Source organism: Thunnus maccoyii, chromosome 1, assembly GCF_910596095.1.
Source record: "Thunnus maccoyii chromosome 1, fThuMac1.1, whole genome shotgun sequence".
Lineage (NCBI taxonomy): Eukaryota > Metazoa > Chordata > Actinopteri > Scombriformes > Scombridae > Thunnus > Thunnus maccoyii.
The window spans coordinates 23,330,918-23,352,721 of NC_056533.1; the positions used below are offsets into that span (position 1 = coordinate 23,330,918).

The 21,804-nt window shown below is 38.6% G+C and overlaps 2 protein-coding genes across 3 annotated transcripts; one reads left to right on the plus strand and one right to left on the minus strand.

Annotated features, from left to right (window-relative positions):
* The first annotated feature begins 3,950 nt into the window (after positions 1-3,950).
* nucb2a (nucleobindin 2a) lies at positions 3,951-11,645 on the plus strand. The gene is made up of 13 exons (XM_042418719.1): positions 3,951-4,056; positions 4,433-4,561; positions 5,614-5,721; positions 6,049-6,181; positions 6,361-6,464; positions 7,412-7,597; positions 7,867-7,957; positions 8,105-8,163; positions 8,242-8,334; positions 8,476-8,565; positions 8,662-8,832; positions 9,174-9,234; positions 9,323-11,645. Exons 1-13 carry the CDS (start codon positions 4,033-4,035, stop codon positions 9,550-9,552), a joined length of 1,479 nt encoding a protein of 492 aa, XP_042274653.1. The 5' UTR covers positions 3,951-4,032; the 3' UTR covers positions 9,553-11,645.
* Positions 11,646-11,962: 317 nt separating this feature from the next.
* Positions 11,963-21,206, minus strand: caprin1a (cell cycle associated protein 1a). 2 transcript variants are annotated; one of them, XM_042418859.1, is made up of 17 exons: positions 21,037-21,206; positions 19,241-19,375; positions 18,519-18,581; positions 18,301-18,387; positions 17,619-17,860; positions 17,306-17,388; positions 16,912-17,067; positions 16,407-16,459; positions 16,212-16,295; positions 15,954-16,115; positions 15,704-15,812; positions 14,838-14,899; positions 14,484-14,615; positions 13,849-14,008; positions 12,974-13,162; positions 12,721-12,827; positions 11,963-12,565 (listed from the first exon to the last, which is right to left on the minus strand). In XM_042418859.1, the coding sequence occupies exons 2-17, from the start codon at positions 19,373-19,375 to the stop codon at positions 12,479-12,481; spliced, it is 1,911 nt and encodes a 636-aa protein (XP_042274793.1). In that variant the 5' UTR covers positions 21,037-21,206; the 3' UTR covers positions 11,963-12,478. The 2 variants fall into 2 exon arrangements, with proteins under 2 accessions (XP_042274793.1, XP_042274800.1); XM_042418866.1 differs by lacking the exon at positions 14,484-14,615 and having other exon boundaries at positions 21,037-21,205.
* Between the last annotated feature and the right edge of the window lie 598 nt (positions 21,207-21,804).

Below are 21,804 nucleotides of genomic sequence, written 5' to 3' on the forward strand. Positions count from 1 at the left end.
ATGCAGGAAATTTAATCATCATATAGTTGTCTATTAAAAAGAAGTGCTGATCTTTCCCATCTGTTCAAGCTTTCCTTCACTTTCCACGTTAGTCGTGATCTAAAGACAATGATTAATTGCTTTTCCAGCTCATTTAACTATTACACTGACATCTACAGGGCAGGGATATTATATTTAGTCATAAGCCAACTGATCCAGATAAAAATTAGATTTATTGTCTTGCTGTACTTGCCAGGACTCATAAACAGTCTTTTTGGAGTTATTATTTAAGTGCTCATAGTTCCAGTAGAAAGCCAATGTTTTTACAACCCCTGTGCTACAATTGTATATCCTCTACGCAAGCTTGTACAAGCAGCTGTTGAGGTGTCGCAGCAACAAGAGGGCATATGATTTTAGCACCATTTCGAAATTCACTTGAATTATATGTAATCTAATATTGTAATTTCTGCATGTATAATACAGCTAAGTAAGTAGAACAACTGCTGCAGGTGCTAACAAAGATCACAATATGTAGTTGGCTTTAATCATGCACTCATTAGCTCCTGTGCCTTCTAGCATATGTGACCAGTTAAGCAAACATGGACTTCCATCCAGCAAAGGATTATGAACAGACTGCAATGATGGATTTAGCCAACACATCCCAACAGCATCCTCTGCTGGAGAGATGGGGGCTCACCACGTGATGCCGAACCTAAAAACAGAGTTGAAGTGATCCCTTTTACTTGGTGGGTTTGACCTGGTACTGTAGCACCCACAGGTCATGTGACAGCACTTAACGAATAGTGAAGTCAAGCAACTTTCAGTCTCTGTTGTGTCAAAACGCTAATGGCTACCTAGAGAGCAGAATATTTGATTAAGTTCAATTTGATGGTAGTGAAAGCTAGGCTATGTTTTTACATATAACCAAGTGAATTTAAATATTTGATAAATGACTCCTAACAATCACATTATACACAAAGTGCTTCATTGAGAATCAAGAACAGAAATACTCGGATAAATACTTTACAGAGACTAATGGATCATCATGCAGTATCTTGATGTTTGTATACAAAGCAGTACATAGAAAACTGTTGACTTCTGTCAGATGACGTACAGTGGAGAACTTCACAAATAGATAATACTGTCTTTGAGTGTCTTCAAAAGCTCACAGAAGCGCTGGTTTAATCAGCCTGTAAGATGCAGAGTGCACTGAGAGGAGTATGACAGTCTGAAAAAAACAGCCACAATGTTGCATGTAAGATCTCCCCATGAGCCCATTGAGCAGGGCTGGGGTAAGAGGTGAACTTGGACCCATTAATCACAGACTGCTGCTTGAGTAAAGACAGAGACCCAGCAGCTGTATTTGGGATCCTACACCTAGAAAGTAGCCTTAAAAATTACAAAGAAGGGAAGAGAGGGTGTCATATATTGCAAAATTACCCTCATGCCTTTGCAGTGTTCTGAAATTTGTTTAAATATCTGAAAAGCTGTTAAGGTGCGTATAATACTGACATGTGGTGGTGGAATAGTATATCACCACAATGCAATACTCAAATTTACTGCACATTTACTCAAGCACTGTATTTACTGTAAGTGCAGTTAAGAGGGTATTGCACTTTGGGTATCTCTATTTTATTTTCCTGCTACTTTACACTTCTACTCCACTCTATTTTAGAGGGAAAGTCTTTTTTTTTTTTTTTTTTACATCATCACATTTATCTGACAGTTATAATTACAAAACACTCAAATGAATATTGAAATATTCATTTCAGATTAATATTTTACATACATATGGCCATCTTATGAAATATGTTGCATAACTGATTAAACTAAAGTATGTAAAATAATTCAAATTAGCTCCTGCTTCAACATAGCCTACTGCATTTGCATCAGTAATAATAATCCAATATTACCATATACCGCCTAATAATATTGACAGGGGTCAATGATGCCTGCAAATATGAGTACTTTTAGTTTTTTAGGTACATTTTGCTGATAATACTTCTGTATTTCTTAAGTAACATTTTTAATACAGGACTTTTGCTTGTGATGGAGAATTGTTTTACATTGTGGTATTGCTACTTTTACCTAAGTAATAGATATCTGAATCACAATGCAGTAAATGAATGATAGGTGTTGTACTTCATTTAAGTTATGACATAATAAACGAGACATGTGGTGCACATTATAGTCCTTTAAATACAGGTTAATGTCTATTGGATATGACATATTGAAAATCCACTGATAAAACATGCCCCCAAAAAGAGCAACAATGAATCATTTAGAACTGGCCTTATCTATGATGCATCATGTGTGTTTCTTCTTCTTTTTCTTTATTGAAATATAAAACAAATACAATTTTCTTCTTCCACAAAATGATAATAAACAAAATATGGAAATATTCAGCTTGTGGTTTGGAGAAGAAAATTGAACAAAAACAAACAAACTATGAGCAAAGGGGAATTACAATTCATACAAAGATTTCAAACAAAAAACAAGTTTTCAGAGTTTTTACAGCCTTTGGATTAGAGGAAAATCGAATTGAATCAATGTACTCTTTGACCTCCTTTGTAAAAATCAAGAAGTTCAGCCTTTTTCCTGTAAATTTGCTTTTATGATAATGAAATCTGGCCAATAAAATTAAATGATTTGTAATATATAGTATAAACAAGTTTTCCGTACAGGAAAGTGCATTGGAGTAAAAGTCAGTAAAAACTGATTATTAACCCTTGGTTGTGAATTAGTGTAATGTGGGACACTGCCAAATGTGGGAAACCTAAACTAAAATGCATCTATCTCTTTTTCTACCAAATGCTAATGAATACCTACTGCTGTCAAATTAAACCTGAGGTGTCATGTGACTGAAATCACATGACTCCACACATGTGATGCCATGGTTTGGGGCGGGCATTCTTCCAAGGATTTAGAGTAATTTAATGTTAAGGATATAAATTTGTCATAAATGAAGCAATGTTGTTGCCGATTGTTATCAGATTGTGTTTATGATATATTAATGCATCAAAATATGCCATTATATGGTGAAAACATGTTTCATATGTTATATTTCAGTCAATTTTTCACTGCCCTACTTAAGAAAATATGGTTTGAAATGTGGTCCAGCATGATTTTACTAATGTGGAACAGTCATATATGTTATTAAACTGGTGAAATATGCATTTAAGTACATTAAATTTGCAATACCAATAGTTATTCAGGGGTCTTAGTCTTGTAATGCTTCATTTTTACTTATTTTTAAGCAGGTTGGAAATCATAGACTATTATTACTTATATTTATACATAATATATTACTATACTATCATAGCAAAAACAATGTAATTACTAAAATGACCATATGTGGGCATGCACTTTGGCCTTGAGTGTTACTGACCAGATAAGTTTTTATTGTATGAATTCAGGTGATTTACATCTTTCAGCCTCCCAATGAGTGTCCCACATTTCAGCCTGAACTGTCCCACATTAGCAAAGGCTCATAATATGGGACAATTTGGAACAAGGAACACTTTTATATTTGCCATTTCTATGCCAAGTGTGATATTTGCATTCTCTTTTCTGATATGATTAGAAAACACCACGGGGATTTCAGAATGGGCTGCGGGTATAATAAACTTTATTTATAGTGCGTTGGCTTCATATCAAAATATATGGCTGAAGTGCCAACTGCAGAAATTGTCCCACATTACTCTTATTCACCTTACTTGAAGAGATTGCACCAAAAACCTTCGCATAATCCCCTGGTGTTACAGGGATGTTGTATTGAGGTAAAAACTCCTCATACTGTAAATCGATCCACCAGAATAACATCATGTGTTTCTCCTGGCCTTCTCCCTATTAAATTGCCGTTATCGCAACAAGAAGGGACCGCCCACCTGCTCTGTCGTCATCTCGCCACGTACGATCCAGTGCAACGCAACTTGCTGGTCAGTTTGACAGACAGCTGCGCTGACCAATGATGAGTTACCGCCACCACTGAGACAATCTGCAGTGCTGACGAGCAGGAAGTCCAGCTAAGAGGAAGCGACGTGAGCAGAACAGATGAGGTCCAGCATCCATAATAAAGTGAGTATGACACTTACCTAAAGGGCTCTTCAGGGAAGCTTTCAACATGATCTGTAGTGTCATCATGGACGTGTGGCGTTAGCTGTGTCGTTGAGACTGATATCATGAGTAGCTTGCTAGTAGCTGCTTAACCAAATGTGTCAGTGGCAGTGCTAAAGCTAACACCAACAGCTTCCTGTGGATATTATTAGCTGGCCAATAATGAGCAGCCAATGCAGACTAGCAGAGCTGTTTGAAGAGAAAATAAGGAAGCTGGCAATTTAAATGCTCTGGTTCCCGCAAACATATGCTGATTGTTTATCTTCACGTGCTGTATAGTGTAACTACATGTTACAGCAATACAACTGCTGTAACGTTTAAATGTCCTCATTTCCAGATGTGTTGGAGCCGGGCCCTACTCATCCTGCTGGTCCAGCTGCTGAGTGTGGAGGCAGTGCCCATCAGGATAGACAAGACAAAAGTCAAAGAGCCCGAGAAGACGCCTGAAGAGCCTCCAGCTAGTGTGGTGAGAAGTCACAGCTGTTTACACACACACACACCTCTGTTTTTAATGAAGAAATGATCTCAAAGCAGAAGTCCTGTTCTGTCTTCTTACTGCTGTGCTAGGCAGCCCTGAAACAGTCCAGCAATGGATTACACTGCTCAATAAATGACAGAAGTTGATTCTGTTGGTTGACCATTTGGATCTGGTTTTGATAATCGGTTATTTGCTCCATTTTTGTATGAAAGAAAAGTCTTTGCTCTTTGCAGCATTACAAATATGGAGAATTTCATCTTTTTTTGAAATTGTAAAATGGAAAACAGCATGAGCACATGTAAGGGTTCATTTTGGGCTATGGCAACTTGTGACTGGCCTTTATTCATTTTATACAGTTAATGATTACATCAGTAGAAATGACTTCCGCTGCTTAATAGTTTGGCAGCAGGAGAGAGTTTGGCAGCAGGAACAGTGCCAAGACTAAGTTTAATGAGAGGTGGGCTGATTTCTCATAGGGCTACAATTAAATGAAATTGCCTTAATCAGATAAAATTATTTTAACTCAAAACTTATGATCCCACAAAGCCAATTTGCTATTTGTACAACAGTTCTAGATGTTTTAGCTTTGTGAGTGCACAGATTGGAGTCTCTGATTTCTGCCTTAAGTTAGTCCATTTTAAATTTTGACACATTAGGCTGCACAGAGCTTAAACAAATACTATGTAAGTTCTGCTTTGTGGTGAAAATTCCTCTAAATATAACCTTTTTGTTACTTCTTGGTTACTAGTCTTCAACCACAGAACAGCTGCACAAACAGTATGTGAATTTGCAGAAGGGAATAAAGCAGTTTATATGCATTAATACGAAACCTGTTATCTGTGTATCAAACAACAGAAGACCATACAAGTCAGCAGACCTGTATCCCATAAAAAGCTAAATATTCTGTTCCTCACTTACACCGTCTTCAGTATATCATACTTACAGATAAATGCTGATAACAATATGTTATTATATAATAAAATATAAGTAAATTTCTTGCTTGGTGTATTCAAGTGACATTTGATTTGTTGATGTTATAGGAAACTGGGCTCCACTATGACCGCTACCTCAGGGAAGTCATCGATTTTCTAGAAAAAGATCAGCATTTCAGAGAAAAGCTCCACAATACCGACATGGAAGACATCAAGGTATCCTGTGTTCCTTTTGTTTAGTCTTATCAGCATGGTGGGAAGTTTCCACCAGCCCTGAGTAAATTGTTAGGAAATCATTACTCTTGCTGGAAAATTTTGGACTTTCACTTGTCCAGGAATGTGATTATTTTTTGGGGAAATCATGGATATTTTGGGAAATAATAACACTCAATCCAGGCTTTTTCTCTTGTAATTTTGGTCCACTGTACCATTAATTTTAAGTTTACAGAACAATGAAAATATTTTAGTAAAAAATATTTGTATGTGTTCTACTACAACCTTAGTGTTGAATAGTACTAACTGTTGTATTCATGTACAATATAGCAAGGTAAACTGGCCAAAGAACTGGACTTTGTCAGCCATCATGTCAGGACAAAACTGGATGAGTTGAAGAGGCAGGAGGTGAACAGACTCCGAACCCTGATTAAGGCCAAACAAGACCTTGAAGGAGGGAATGGTATGTTGTGTTCAGTTGTAACTTATATTTAATGTAAATATTATTTAAATTATATATATCTTATGTTTAAGGTATAACTTCAGTACTAAATTAAGTTATGGGGAAAATGCTATGTTATATACTGTATCAATATATAGTATGTGTGTTTTTATTTATGGTATAATTTACCCCCCTGATAGACATAGCCGTGGACCACCAGGCTCTGCTGAAACAGTTTGAATACTTGAACCACATGAACCCACATACATTTGAAGTGGATGACTTGGATCGGCTCATCAAATCGGTAAATCTTATTGCTATCTCACACACAAACACACACACACAAACACACACACACACACTACTTGCCTAAACCTAACCCTTACCCTAACCCTAACCTTAACCACTGACCCAAAAATCAGCTTTTTTCCAAATTGGCGACATAACTTTTGTCCCCAATTGGACAAGCGGTCCCCAATCAACGAGTCATAAGTCTGAAATTTGTCCACAAAAGTAGCCTATGACAGACCCACAACGAAAATGTTGTGTGTTGTGCTTCACTTGAGAAAAGGACAACAACACAGGACCACACAAAACTGCTTTATTTATAAGCTACAAGTAATTGTCAGAGCTTTGTGAATTGTAGACAGCCATAAATTGTCAACATCCGGGAAGGAAAAGAAGGCAAACAATAGGTGTAGAGCAGTAGCGGCAGTATGGAAACCTGCAGTTCCTTCTGCAGCTAGTGTCATGTGACCTGCTTTTTTATTATCAGCACCTACTGTCAATTAAAACGTTTTTTTTCTAACTGTTCATTTTTGTACCATAGTTTATCTTTAAGGTTTGATTTTATGTCAGTGCTGTCTAGCAGTTGACCTGGATGTCCCTGATCTCAGACTTGACATGATCAGCACATGAACATGCTGAGGACCTGCAGGATCAGTCACAACAATAAAGTCATTTTGACAAATTCTTTCAGACAGAATATTGCCTTTCCTTAGCAAGTTTTTTGCAAGTTGATTTTCATACCAAATTGAATGACTGCCTAAGACGGATAAAAACATTCAGAAGATCTAAACAACACTGTATGCTGTTTGTATCCCGCGTGGTAAATTAGATTAGGTTCCAAGCTATAGCCCAATTTAAAATATTCAGATAAGCTAACAGGACAAAAAACTGTAATTTCCCATAAAGTGTTGAGTAGGACGTTGCACTAAATTCATTTCTAAATCATTTTGTCCCTACATCAAGGCCACTAAAGATCTGGAGAACTATGACAAAGAGAGACATGAGGAGTTCAAGAAGTATGAAATGATGAAAGAGCACGACAGACGGGAACACCTGAAGACACTGGATGAGGATGAAAGAAAGAGAGAGGAGGAGCACTATGAGGAGATGAGGAAAAAACACGCAGACCACCCTAAAGTCAACCACCCAGTAAGTCTGATTTAGGCAGACAGACAACGTGATGTGTTTTGTTTCAGCTAATAAAGAGAAACTCTTTTTTTTTTTTTTTAGTGCATTTGTATTTTTTTGTTGCATTATTGCAAATAAAACATATGGATTTTACTTGATTTGTACATAATGGGCTTTGTAGTGTATTTTGATAATTTATATGTAAACTATCTGCTAAAAGGTTGAAATGAGGAGTCATTTATCTATTTATTTATTTGTAATTCAAGTTGCACTTTGCTTTTGTGTTTCAGGGTAGCCAGAATCAACTGAAGGAGGTGTGGGAAGAAGCTGATGGCTTAGATCCTGAGGATTTTGACCCCAAAACCTTTTTCAACCTGCATGGTAAGAACTTTACCAACTTGCACGTGTTAAAGATTGGAGGGATGGTGTTCATTCATCCAGTGCTACATAATCTGTATTGTCAAATATAGCAAAAAATGGTGCATTTGTTTACCACATTGTCATTTTTTCCCCTTCTTCATGATGCAGATACCAATGGAGATGGCTTCTTTGACGAACAGGAACTGGAGGCATTGTTCACCAAGGAGGTAAAGACATTGCATCTGAAAATGTGTAATGTTTCAGTGAATGGTCTTTGCATTGACTGTTGGTCTCTGTGATTTCAGCTGGAAAAAATCTATGACCCTACAAATGAAGAGGATGATATGGTGGAGATGGAGGAGGAGAGGTTACGTATGAGAGAGCATGTTATGAATGAGGTACAGTGATTTACACTCGGGGCCCTATTTTCATGAAACTGTGTACTCCACACAGTACCCCTCCACCTGTTAACTGGTGTCTGTATAGCATATATAATCTATTCCTTCATATAAAGCTCTTTGCTCCTGTTTTCCTCATAGGTGGATTCTAACAAAGACAGGCTGGTCTCTTTAGATGAGTTCCTGGTTGCTACAAAGAAAAAAGAATTCTTGGAGCCAGATAGTTGGGAGGTGAGACACAATACATGAGACTGTATCTTGTTGACATTATTTCGAAGTGTAGGCACATGGTAGGAAATGGTGTCACATCCACTTTGTGTTCTTCAGACCTTGGAGCAGAACCAGGCTTACACAGACGAGGAGATGAGGGAGTTTGAGGAGCACCTTGCTCAGCAAGAGCAGGACCTCAACTTGAAGGCTGTTGACCTCCAGAAACAGAGAGATGAGCTGGAGAGACAACAGGAGCAGCTTAACGCACAGAAAATTGAGTTGCAACAGGTAGAGTGGCACACTGTCATTTGAATTACTTTTAGTTGCAAACGAGGCCAACACTGAAAACTGCAGGCTTGACGTGCCAATATACTCCATCAGAACTGCTTGTTGGATAGTCGAACATCTTCAGAAACCCCCTCCTTCAATACATTGAATGAACTAGTTATTTTCTAGCATAACCTGATCCTTACTGGCAGTGAATGTGCCGAATTTTCAGAATCAGCAGAATCTCAGTAACTAACTAAAAATGAATCATCAAGTTTTATTTAAGCTATCAAATTAATGTGACTACATTGTATTGTGTGCATATGCAAGAAAAACTTGTGAAACTCCATTGTTCTTTCCAGGCGGTGGAGCATATGGAACGACTGAAATCACAGAAAGTTGAACCCCCTCCTGAGGTTCACGGTGAGTTGCACCATCTCATTTATTTTTGGAAAGTTTGATTTGACAGACTGACGTCTTGAGAAATGTAAAACGGCCTTCTTTGTTACAGTTGAAGGAAATGCCATCCCAGACATACATGCAGTTGACAGCCAGTTGCATCCTGGACAAGAGGCTCAATCCCAAGAGCATCAACCTGCAGCCCACGCTCCTCAAGATACACCTCAGGAACATAATAATCAACAAAATCAAGATCTGAGCCAGCAGGGTCTTCCCCAAGCACACCATGATCTGCCACCGGGCCACCAAGAAGCCCTACAAGGCCAGCATAATGTGCCATAAAAATACTGTCAGAACTTGAGCCTGTACAACCTTACACCCAGACTTTTGCAGCCCCTCCAGTCCAGCGTGCAGAGGAGCAGTCCCTGCAGATTATTAGGCCTCTTTAACCAGCATGACTTAGGGGTTTGGAGGGCACTTGGGATGAAGGAGAGCAGCACAAAAGGAATCCCTGTTAAACGATACCAGTGTTTGATTACTGTAATTCTTGAATTACATAACGGAAAGTAAAATGACCAACCAAGGACATGCATTTTAAAACTACTTACATTTTCAAGGAGCTGAGTTTGATAACATTAGAAATTATCAAGAATGTTTGGTAATATGATTATACAAAAAATATAATTTTGTTGAGCTTTCATGGCCTACTGTTTGAACCTCTAAAACGAAACACTACTGGCTCCACAACCTGATGACTTTCATCCACGAGCCTGTTGGATATGTTCAGTGCAGCTGTTGAGCGGGATAAGGTGTAAAAAGTTTTTTCAGACTTAGAATTTTTGACTTAGATTTTCTGACTTGATTATAAAGATACCCGTGAACATTTCAAACAAGAGTTAAGTGTTTATTTTACATGTGTGACATGTTTGTCAGGTTTTTCTTTGGATAGCACCACACATTTGAGAAATTTAGTGAAAGGCATCTTTTTTTTATGTTTTCTGCAATTACATTAATAGCCTAAATTGCAAAAGAGGCACGATACCATTACACAACATTTCAGTGTCATTAACCAGAAGCATTTTACTTAAAAAGTACAGACCACTTAACATTTTATATCTATTATCCTCAGCTTTCCATCTTTTAACCAATCAATAAATCAGTGTAGCCCATGTTGCTCCAGAGACCTCATACTTGTGTCAAGAAATCATTTCACAGATATCTTTGCTCCTTTCTCAGTGTTCATTGTGGCTGCTGTCATACCGTGTCAGCTGTTTACCTACATTGAAAGACCACTATTTCATGTGTGTAGTCAGATTATTCTATCAAATGTAGAAAAGGTGTGCTCTGCCTAAAGAGACGAGTACTGGGCTTTTAAAAGCTGTCCATTTTTGGACCAAATTGCAATTTTTCTTAAAATAAAGATAGACATGAAATCACCCTCCAAACAACAAAAGATTTCCCCTCATTTCATTACACTCAGAGACGCTGATATGGGAGTTTGAGTTTACTTACAGTATGGTAGTATAATTCTGTTCAAAACAGATTTGCTAAGCAACCTGATTGCCACACATAGTGGGCAGATGGCAAGCCTCTTAAATACTAAGTTTGCATTCTTACAGTATAATGGGCATTTTAGTCTATTTTTCATATACAACTGTGTATGTGACATGTTTATTTATGAGTTGATCAAAATTGATCATGATTTTTGATTTGTTAAATGAAACAGTTTTGATGTTGGGAAGCTCATGCAAGTAAGCTGTAGACCTTTACTAAGGTGTCCTCAATCACAATTGTCTGCATCAAAGTATTTTGTTGACACAGCTGCTAGATTTGTTAAATTAGTTAAGTCAACTGAAAGATTTTATTAGAAAAAAGGGCAAAACAAGAGCTGAATCTATTACTAGTGTCTCAAAAATGCAGCAGTTTGTTTCTGTTGTCTGTTGAAATCAAAAATATCATATGAAAACCTCTACATTTGGTTTCTTTGCATCCAGTTCACATCACCGTATCTGGCAGCAGAAGTTTATTACTTAACCTAATTTGAGGAACTTCATAGCATGGTATACTTTTTCCCAAATATCCGTTTGGTGTGACTACAGTCCAGGTTCCATCTAATGTTTTCATGTAATGCTGTGGTTTCTTTTAGCTGACAGAGTGGTCATGTAAAACTGGTTTTGAGGTATTTCCATTGCATCCTGTGAATAAACGGGTCTGCCTTATTGTGGATTTGTTCATACAAACTTTAGACGATGGAATATATGTTTTTCTCTTTTTGCTGTGTCATTAGTTTTCTGTGCCAAGTGTTTCTTTGAGACAAAACTGCATCATAATTTGCACAAAATGTACAGATTCTGTTTTCTGATCGCTTGCTGCTGGATAAAATAATCATTTGATGATACTGTACACCTCGGTAATAAAAAGCTACAACCTTTCAAGTTTGTGCAACCGATTTGATCACTTTCTGAATGATCCATTAAAATGTGTATAGTAGTGTCAGCGTATATCTACTATAAGCCATTAAATGTGGCAGAATGAACATGCTGCAAACATATAGATCACCATTACTGTATAAACAAACATGTTTGCCATCTATCATCACATTAAGACATCTATACATATTGGCTTTAATTACAGGATTAGATTGTTATATGACGAGCATACAGAAATAAGAACAGCTGGATGTCTCACCTTAAATATACGTGAGCGAAATGCAACCTCGGTCAAAACCAAAGAAATACCAGCAAACAGCAGGTAATAGAACACAACTTTATTGAAACAGTCTCAACTAATAACATCAGCGTACAAAGAGGTGATGGCGCAAGAGGTGACAATGGGGTAAATAAAAATAAACATTAAATGCCTTTATGAAAACTATAGGATCAAGAGGAAAAACGTGGCTGACAGCACAGGGGAGAAGAAAATAATCATCATGGAATCAGATCGACAGTGGCAGGGTATTTTTTGCATTTATTTTGTACAAAAAATAAATTAATGAAATCTTTCAAGTTTACAGGAATATCTATTTGTTGTTTTATACCACACAGACTTGCTGATAATCCTACATGTTCATGTGAAGTTCAGCATTTTGTGTTAAAACATTAAGAGGATCTAGACAGACCAAAGCAGACTGACTGATAAGTAGGCCAGGAGTTAAAAAAATAAGATTACCAATGAGAAACAAAACATTGTTATAAAAGTGAGCTGGGGCGAACACATTCAAAAATCCTGAATGTTCAACGTGGCGCGACTTGACGGTCCTTAGGATCTTTTAGGATCTCATTGCTTGAGCGTTTCCTCGAGACAAACCTCGAGGTCCTTGGGCAGCTCCTCGTTTGTATCCTTGCTGATAGCCCTCCTACAAGAAAAAACAGAAATTTAACATCAATGACCACTGATACATTGGTACATTGGTACATTAAACCCTTAACTATCAAATCTGAGAATGATAATGAGATATTATATGAGCTTTTTGTTACATGATGATTGTTTAATTATCAAAGGAAAACTTACCCTTTGGTAGGTGCTATTTGAATAGTCCCGGGGCGTGTTATATTGGGTTTGACCATAACCACTGTTGGGAGCATTTGAGAAAGGAGGGCGATAGCCTTCATATCCCCCTGATGACAAAAAAACATTATGATAAATAGTGGCCTTAATGGGTTTTCACTTGAAAGCAACAATGTGTAACATCAACATATAATTTTGTCAATACAATGAATAATTAGGTCACTGCATATATATCTATACAGCTTGATGCATGTACCTCTAAATCCATTAGAGGACCCCCGGTAGCCATTCATCATACCACGGGGGTTCCTGGGTCCACCCCTGGGCACGGCCCTGCTGTTGTAAAAGGACTGGCCTGACTGTCCAAATCCTGCACCTGGTGACGACTCTTCATGTCCGCCTGTTGGGGGCATGACCTGGGCTTGGGGCTGGAACCCAGCAACAACTGAACAGAAGCAAATGAGACAAAATACTTTAAAAGTCTATGATGCACTGGTGAATGTTCTGCAGTGTAGTTTTAAAACATAAGATATATTTCTGCAAGCTGAAAATAAAATTTAAAAAAATTGATCAACTCCTACTTTAGCTTTATTATCCCCAGCATGGTGAAACTACACTGTCCTTTAACTGGCAATTAACATAATATCTGCCTCCGACAACATTAAATATATCTTTCATGTAAAATGCACACAAACTTTAAGTTTGTATAAATGTTTCCTCTTAATACCAAAGGGGCCAGTATGCTTCAACAGAAGTGCTTGCTGCATGGTTGAAAAGCTTCAGAAACTCCATCCCCCACATCTTTCTGATGTCATTATTTGGTGGGCTGCATCCAACAATTTCTTTAATTCATTCATTACTCAACAATTCTGTCACTTTTTTATGTGTACAAACAAGTGCAACACAACAAATGTCTTCTGGTAGAGATTGCCTGAAAATGTGTATTAAGTATGTTATCCCCATATTTGATTATTCTGATGTGTTCGGACAGTATTTCACACCAACTGGTTAAGTTTACTGGTTAACCCTGCCCTTATATACTATCAGGTGAATATAGATGTGATGCCAAACAATGTTGACAGCTTGAATTTGTTTCCAAAATCAAACAACCATCTGTCACTCATCCCTCACCTGACTGTAGTGTCTCCTGTGGGATGTCAGGCTGGTCTACAGTATTCTCTGACTGGCTGCTAAAGCCCTGTCCATAGCCACCAGGGAACTGGCTAGGCTGCTTCAGAGGATCTGCTTGGCCATCAGTGGCTGGCGGCACAGGTGCATTCAGGTTAAATACCTAAAAAAAGGGGGGAAAAAAAAGTTTTCTGCATTTCTGTCCGCATCCAAACAATATCCCAATCACAATGTCCATACAAGTTCCAGCTTGATAATATAATGATATAGTATGACAGTAATAATAATAATACACCAGTCAGATTGTAAGATTAGGATAAGGTATTACATAAAATGTTCAGAATTATGAAGCTCTATATGGCTAGAGAAGAAAGGGTGTTCAGCGAGGTAGAGGAGGAGCGAGACGTAGGATTGGGAAAAGAAGGGACATGTCTAATTGTTGCCTGTGTAGACGGTCCACCAATAATCAACCATTCATATGCTGTTACTTCTTAGCAGTGTTACCTAGCCTGTATTTCTGATTTATTCTTATAGCTTCAGCTAGTAAATCCAAGTATGGAATCCGTTTCCAACACAATTAATTAAGTAAGTCCGAGGAGGTGCTGTATTGTTTAATTGGACTCAGATACAAAGCATACCGCTTGCACTGACTGGAAGGGTGCTGCGTTGACATTGATGCCTCCTGTGTGGGTGGGTTTGGAGACAGGTGGGAAGGCAGAGGACAGGGAGCATGGGGCAGGGGACTGCTCAGAAGACAGAGACATCGAGGCCTGGGGGGTGGGTGGGGTTGAAGGAGGGAATTCAGGAGGGAAGAAAAGGAGGATTGTGGAGAGGTGAACGGGAGAGACAGTAAATTTTTGTCCACACCAACGCTCTGGTTTTTAATCTTAAAGCTCCCTTCAGCTTTATGTTCATATTCAAATGAATCAAATGACTCCCTGTAGATGTGCGTTACTTTCTACCATTTTCGGCTGTGCTTCCACTCTACTTACTTGTGAGGATTCCTGTGGTCCAGACACTGAACTTGTTTGAGGAAGTCTGGACTCTGAGTGTGCTGTTAGGAATATAAAGAGAAGTGCTTAAGAAAAAAAAAATCTTACTAACTGGTTTAATACCCTAATAGGATAATTTAACCAAGTTAGGGCGTTTTCAAACCTGCATTGTTTAGTCTGGCTGAATCGGACACGACTCCTTTGGGTGGATCTAAACATTGCAATTGTACTCTGACCTGCACCCTTTAGAGGAATTGAAACAAATTCTGGAGCGATTACGTTGTGGTGGGAACATGATCCCGCCTCGATTTGACCCCATCTACAAGGCATACTCTGCAAGTTTGAGGTAAGTGGGATGCAGATGAGCGAAATCAACAGTCGATAGCAGCTATCTGGAGAATGAATTGAGGTCTGACTAGCAGTGAACCACGTTGCCTTTTTGATATTTGGGCAGATAGGACCTTCCTCTCGACCTTCTTCCTGTGTTTATGTTCTTGCTTCCTACCCCAGACACATCTGACCAACGAGCAGAGTAAATGTTCTCACGCAACATGAGTGACGCATTTTGGTTGGCTTGAATTTTTTTTCCTGTGTGAAAAGAAACTGAATCAAGAGGAAAACGCAACAAGTTTACCAAATTCTCCACTGATTGGACTCCTTCGACCAGAGCAAACAAACTACAGGTTTGAAAACACCCTTAAGCCCATTTCGACTAAAAGTTGCAGGTACTTTGGACCCAGAGGAACTAAACTTGGCACTTTAAGTCCCTGTAGTGCAGTCCTGTTTGCGTTTCCACTGAATCTGAGGAACCGAGAGAGAACCGTGAGAGAAGCTGGTCAGAATCAAGGTAAATTAACTGTGCTCACATGAAGCACAGCCCATCTGCTGCAGGTCAACAGTCTGCACAGGCTTCATCGGCTGGGCGGACACAATGGCTGGGTCAAGAGCCTGGCCATCGAACTCCAACATGGAGTCCTGGGGAACCAAATAAGAGTAAATGTATGGTTATAAACTGGTGACATCCGTGACTACTGACACAGAAATAGAGCACACAACGTCCACCGCTGAGCAGTAACTGTGATGAGCTGAATTACAGTACATGCTGGACCTTCTCACCTGCATGAAGTTGTACGTTCCTTGCATCTGGGCCATTAGATCTTGCACCGCCTGCTTTCTGACCACTGGGTCGTTGGCCGGAGGGGGAGAGACATGGTTCACAGTAACGGCTGGTTCTGGAGCCAGCTGGGCAGGGGGCTGGTGCTGGAGGGAATTCACCATCTATCAGGCACACAGACACGGCGTGTGACGGGGACATTAGAGTGTGCTCCAATAGGGGAAATATGAATTCTGTGGTGATACAATAGTGCAGCATACCTGTGCCTCCACTGTCCACTCCTCCACTTGGTCTTTGTCTGTGCTGCTGTACGTGGTTTCTGGAATGAACTGTCTGTTTACAAACTGTAACACAAAAAACATACTGTAACATCTGACAAAAAACAAAAAGGCTTTCAATTTTAAAATCATGATTTTCTTATTGCAGTATATTTGCAATAGTCATACAAATCTCACCTCTGTGGTTTCCATTTTTATTGGCTCTGTATAATTTTCAGTAGCTGTTCCTTCTGAAAGAAATAAAGAAAAGTAAAGACAGTTTTTCGACAGGGCTACTGACACACACGTCTGTTAATGTGTTTAGAGCTGCAACTAAATTATTTTTCCTTCTTGATTAATCTGACAATTATTTTCTCAATTAATCGATCAGCTGTTTGGTCTACAAAACATCAGAAAATGGTGAAAAAAAGTCAATCACTGTTTCCCAGAACCCAGGGTATCCTCAAATGTCTTCTTTTGACCCAATCAACAGTCAACAACCCAAATGTATTAAGTTTACTATCATACAAGACTAAAGAAACCAGAAAATGTTCACATCTGAAAAGCTGGAATCAAGAGAATTTGGGCATTTTTTCTTAAAAAATGACTCAAAACAACTAATCGATTATCAAAATAGTTGCCGATTAATTTTCTGTTGATTGACTAATCGTTGCAGGTCTAAATGTTTTGTTAGAGAGGTTACCGGGTTCTGATGGCTGCTCCCCAGCGTTAGACTCAGCCACCACGATCTGCTTCCCCTGCTCCTCCTCCTCCTCACACGTGCCATTCTGATGAGTTTGTGCTCTGTCAAAGTAACCACTCAGCAGCACCTTGTCCAGAGTGTCCTTCAGTGACTTATCTGGAACAAAGATAGTATAAGTCAGGAAAACACTCAACTCATTGTTAAATTAACAATTTAATTGTGTGCATGGTGGTTGAGAATCAAATAACAGTATTAACTGAAGTCTATTTATTGGATTTTACTGCAATGTGTAATACACACACACACACACACACAGTATACATACTGTGTTGGTACAATAAAGAACATTTTATTAGCTTTAAATCAACGTTCCATGAGCCATGAAAATACTTACATGTGGTCCCTGCCACAGCCTTGTCTCGGCCCTCAAGTAGTTCCCACAAGTGTACTGAGGCCTCATCATATTGCTCAGTCAACCTGCAAGTCACACACATGGGGGAATATACTCATACAATTTAGTATTATACTCTTGGCTCCGTTTCTGTACCCTTGCTCGCCGAGCCAGTGACAAAACTGCATCTCCTTGCAGATTATTTCCACTATTTGCGCAAAATATTATGTACCCACTACACATTACTTACATCACATATGATCACAATATATCTTAAATGTTTGTGGCACTAAAAAACACAGGAGGTGCCCCCTACCTGACGTCATAGTTCCTATCAGGTCCCACAAGTTTGTACAACTCATCAAGGGATGTGAGATCGGCATCAGTTAACAAGGGAGAACCAGAGGCATCAGGCCGTTTCAGGTCCTGCCTGACATTGTCATCTCCCAACTGGTCCAGTAAAAACTGCAGCTCCAATACTGTCTTAAGCCGCCGTTGTTCCCCCTCCTCCCGCTGCAGCTGCTCCCGTCTTGCAGTTTTCTTCACTGCCTTTTGAACCTGAACGCACAAAGTCAGACATGTTTCTGAGCATCACAAGATTTCCCCAACAAATCACCACCACCAAAGTGCACCCTGTACATCGCCGCACTTGTAAAATATAGAAATGTCAATGTGCCAGGAGCTAAGAGGTTGTGCTGTTCAATGCCAATCACCCCTCTGTTCCCTTAATGACTTTTGATATTTCAGGCTTTCCTGAGTCAGTCTGTACTGTAAATTCTTGTCATGTTTAAGAGGGGTTGTTATGTAGGTCCTTTGAGTACAGTATCAGTTACCTTACAGATGGTGGTGACGTTTAAATTTATAAGCGAGATCTCAATGTAGATTTTGCGATTATGTAGTTTTCCAAAGTGGGCATGAAATGTTATGGAAAACATGTTTCAATTGAATGATAACAAGGTTTGCATAGATCACAAGAATAAATATAACTTAGGACTCACCTCTTGGCCCAATGCCAGGAAGCTCTTCTGCAATTCTCGAGCAAACTCAAGGTTGTTGGTGATCTCTTGGTACTTTGTCAGCGCCTCCTTCAGGTACATCATGGAAAGAAAATTGAAATTGAGATTTGTGTATCATCTAAAAAATATATTTTGGTCACAGAAGACTGTGATAAAACAAGGTCCCATGTACAAATGAACAGCAAATGTCTTGTACATACCAACTGATCCTGATTCAGTCTTTCTCCCTTATCCTTCTTTGCCTGATAGTCATCCAGTTTGGACTGTAAGAGTATTAAAAAATGCCAGATGTTAAATTCATGTAGAGATATTTCAAGTGGGATGAAACAACAGACATATGGAAAAGGAATTAAAAAAAATCTTCTTGCTTAACAGAAATTGACGTCTCACATTGGGAGCCTTACTTATCAATATGGTTTTATGTGGGCCTAGTCAGAACAGATCCATCGTTTTGTAAACACAAGCAATGCCAGTAAGAACAAACTAGGTTACAAGAACTAGCATGTCCAGGACATAGACCTGGGACAGACTGCTGTGTGGAGAAAATGGGAGCAAACTCAATGAGTCTTGAAATTCCGAATCCAGTATCAGATTTGAATGTTAAGGTGAAATGAAAGACAAGTTTCTGACCTTGCTGCTATGTTTTATCAGCATACAAACCCAAATCTGTTAACTGATGGACTGTCACTATTATTCAGCATTTAAAAAGTTAATTTAAAAATTGACTAGAACAACTCACTAGATAAACTCACAGTATCTTGCCTAACCTGTATCCTATAACATTTAAAATAAATTTGATGATATCCTGCGTTCTTAAAAACTTCGGAGGACATCCAGTACAACACATTCACAAAGAAAATATAAATCTTATATCCTGCCTAATCAATCAACCAATATTTAATATTTAAAACACTAGAGGTACCTTTTTCTTTTCCATGTTGCGAACCTTCTTGTCAACCACACCAAGAACCTGCTTCATGGTCTCTGAATGACTTCCATTTCCCAGGTCTGGAATGGCAGACTGGACAGCATTGTTGCCAACCATTGCTGAAGGCATCTATATGGGGGGAGAGGGTGGAGGAAATATGGAAATTTTTGTTCAGATGATCTTCTGTAATTTGACCTGCTCATTACCCCAAAGAACAGGACTTAACCGCATCAGCCACATGTTAAGAGCATTGCTAATGGGCATGAGAAGTGTTTCTTTTTCACTTTACAGTGGGTATTAGCCTATAATATGTTCTTATGGCCAACGTTTATTTTCTAGGTGTCTATTCACAACTAGAGAATAAACAAATGAATATAAGCAGTCAAGGTTGCACATCTTCTTTACCGCGCTGTTGATCTCAGAAACTTCTCAGGCTGTCTTTGTTGATAAAAAGAATGTTTCACTTCCATTATAGATTCTGCTTTTAGATCCCAGTCTGTCAATACACCTTACTATTTAACTGTTGAGTGGAAAAAATAGGTAATCTTTGCAATGTATAGACAGGTATAGACAAGTTAGTCATGGATTTGCTCCTGAATCATTTAAAATATCTGTAGCTTTGGATTTGTATTATTTACACATGTCCAAGTTATTTATATGAATATGTTAACATTATTATTGCTGTATATTGTGTTTGTTGCTCCTATACTGGATTAGAAAAAGATATTTTCATTTTCAGGTAAACTAATGCCAATTAAAGCTATGTATGTTTGTCTACATATATATGTATATAAATATGCGTGTATGTGCCTGTGTTATAATCTTATTTCTGATTAAACTGCTTAAAGAAACATTTCCATTAATTTTTTGCAAACGGTGTCATTGAACACCGTTTGATGACTGCCACACTGACTGCCACCTGTAAATGTCAATCATATAAATTTATCTGATACTGAGATTGCCCAGGATGACGTTATTCACTTTATGTAACGTTAGTAAGTTTTGAATCGCATTGTTTTTACTAACTGACCGGATTTACTGTCGAGCAGGATTAACATCAGGATACTGGGGAGGCTGTGACTATGAGGGGAAGTGATACCGACGTTATCGAGCAAATTAACCAGTCTTTGATTTGGCCTAAGAAACGAATAAAACCGAGTATGGTTACCATGGGTTCTAAAGTTAGGTACATGGTTAGTTGGGGTTAGCTAAATGCATAGACTCTGAACTGAATAAGGAATTTAACAGAGGAACTTATCCAAAGTGAAAATGTCGGCCCTGCTTTTAAAAGTTAAAAAGCTTATAGCTCCTTTGAAGACACCGGCTAACGTCGCTGACAGATGCTATAACTGTTAATACGTAGCGTTGACGTTTCTGGCTTTCTTAGTAGGCCAGCTGTTCACTTTTCCAGGTTACCGTAAACTGCCAAACGCTAACTCAGATAACGTTATATTTAGTAAGCGGCCAGCGCAGGTCTTAATCTCCCTGTCCCATTGTTAGCTGGAAAGCTAAGTTAGCGTGCTCGTTAACATTATGCGGCTAATACTCTTTGAGTTAACCGGATGTCAGTTGCTACTTAATAATCAATAAAAAAGACATTTCTGGTGTTTATAAAAGAAACGATAATACACGACGACTTCAACTGTGAAAAACAAAGACCATCTCGGGACGCTGCGACAGCTCGTTATGTGCTCGTTTCGTCTCGAGTAAAGATGACAAAAGACGATTTTATGAGGCTCATAGCTAACAGATTAATGAGCCATTTGTTGACGATGACATGAATCCCATACCTTTATACTCTTTGTCTTCAAAGAGATTTCCTTAGACGGGGTTAACGTTAACTGTATAGGTGCAGTCTGAGTCTTTCACTTTCCGTGGTATTTTTCTAGAAGGATGCTCAGGCTCACACCGGCCAGTGGCTGAGTAGCTGCTGCTAGCGGCTACAAGGACCCCTCTGCTAACCTCAAGACTGCCTGACAATAAAACAAAAGAAAAAATGTCATTCTATTGTAAGATGATGCTGCAGTTGAACATGTGTAAATACAGTACACTGTTGTAAAATTAAATAGGATTCCAATTGAATGTTTATGAATGACGGTGTTTGCTTCTTATTATTTTCATCTTTACTAGAAATTTCTTTACCTAATGTATGATGTTGTTAAGACATAATTAAAGTCCTCCTCCACTCAAAATAGTTTTTCTTCTTGTTCTTTCAGTTGGATGTTTGAGCTTCACTGTGCAGAATGATGTATGTTCAGAGTTTGACACTTGTAGGCTGTTTTCACATTCATCTGCTGAAAGTGTTTCTGTGCTCACTGAAAATCGGATTTTAAGGGGTAGGCCTACAAACATTATTTGTAACATCAGAAATAGTTTGTGTCCAGAAGTAAAACTTTTGAAATGAAAAATGTTTGCATATTTATAGATTCTGTCAAACACAATGTTTTTGTTTGAGATGTTGTTGGTTTCAGCTGCAGACACACATATGACGTTTGGCCAACTTTATGTAGATTAGAGCCTTTGCTCTAAGCATTGTTGTTGGGGTTTGCAGTGTGTTG

Bases quoted from the DNA above. Each gene is read 5' to 3' on its own strand.
- nucb2a (XM_042418719.1), top strand. From the start codon at position 4,033: ATGAGGTCCAGCATCCATAATAAA. The intron at 8,164-8,241 runs GTAAAGACATTG...CTGTGATTTCAG, and splicing joins AGGCATTGTTCACCAAGGAG to CTGGAAAAAATCTATGACCC. The intron at 8,566-8,661 runs GTGAGACACAAT...TGTGTTCTTCAG, and splicing joins TGGAGCCAGATAGTTGGGAG to ACCTTGGAGCAGAACCAGGC.
- caprin1a (XM_042418859.1), bottom strand. From the start codon at position 19,375: ATGCCTTCAGCAATGGTTGGCAACAATGCTGTCCAGTCTGCCATTCCA. The intron at 17,861-18,300 runs GTGAGTCCTAAG...TTGTGCGTTCAG, and splicing joins TCCTGGCATTGGGCCAAGAG to GTTCAAAAGGCAGTGAAGAA. The intron at 16,116-16,211 runs GTATGCTGCACT...TGTGCCTGATAG, and splicing joins AGTGGACAGTGGAGGCACAG to ATGGTGAATTCCCTCCAGCA.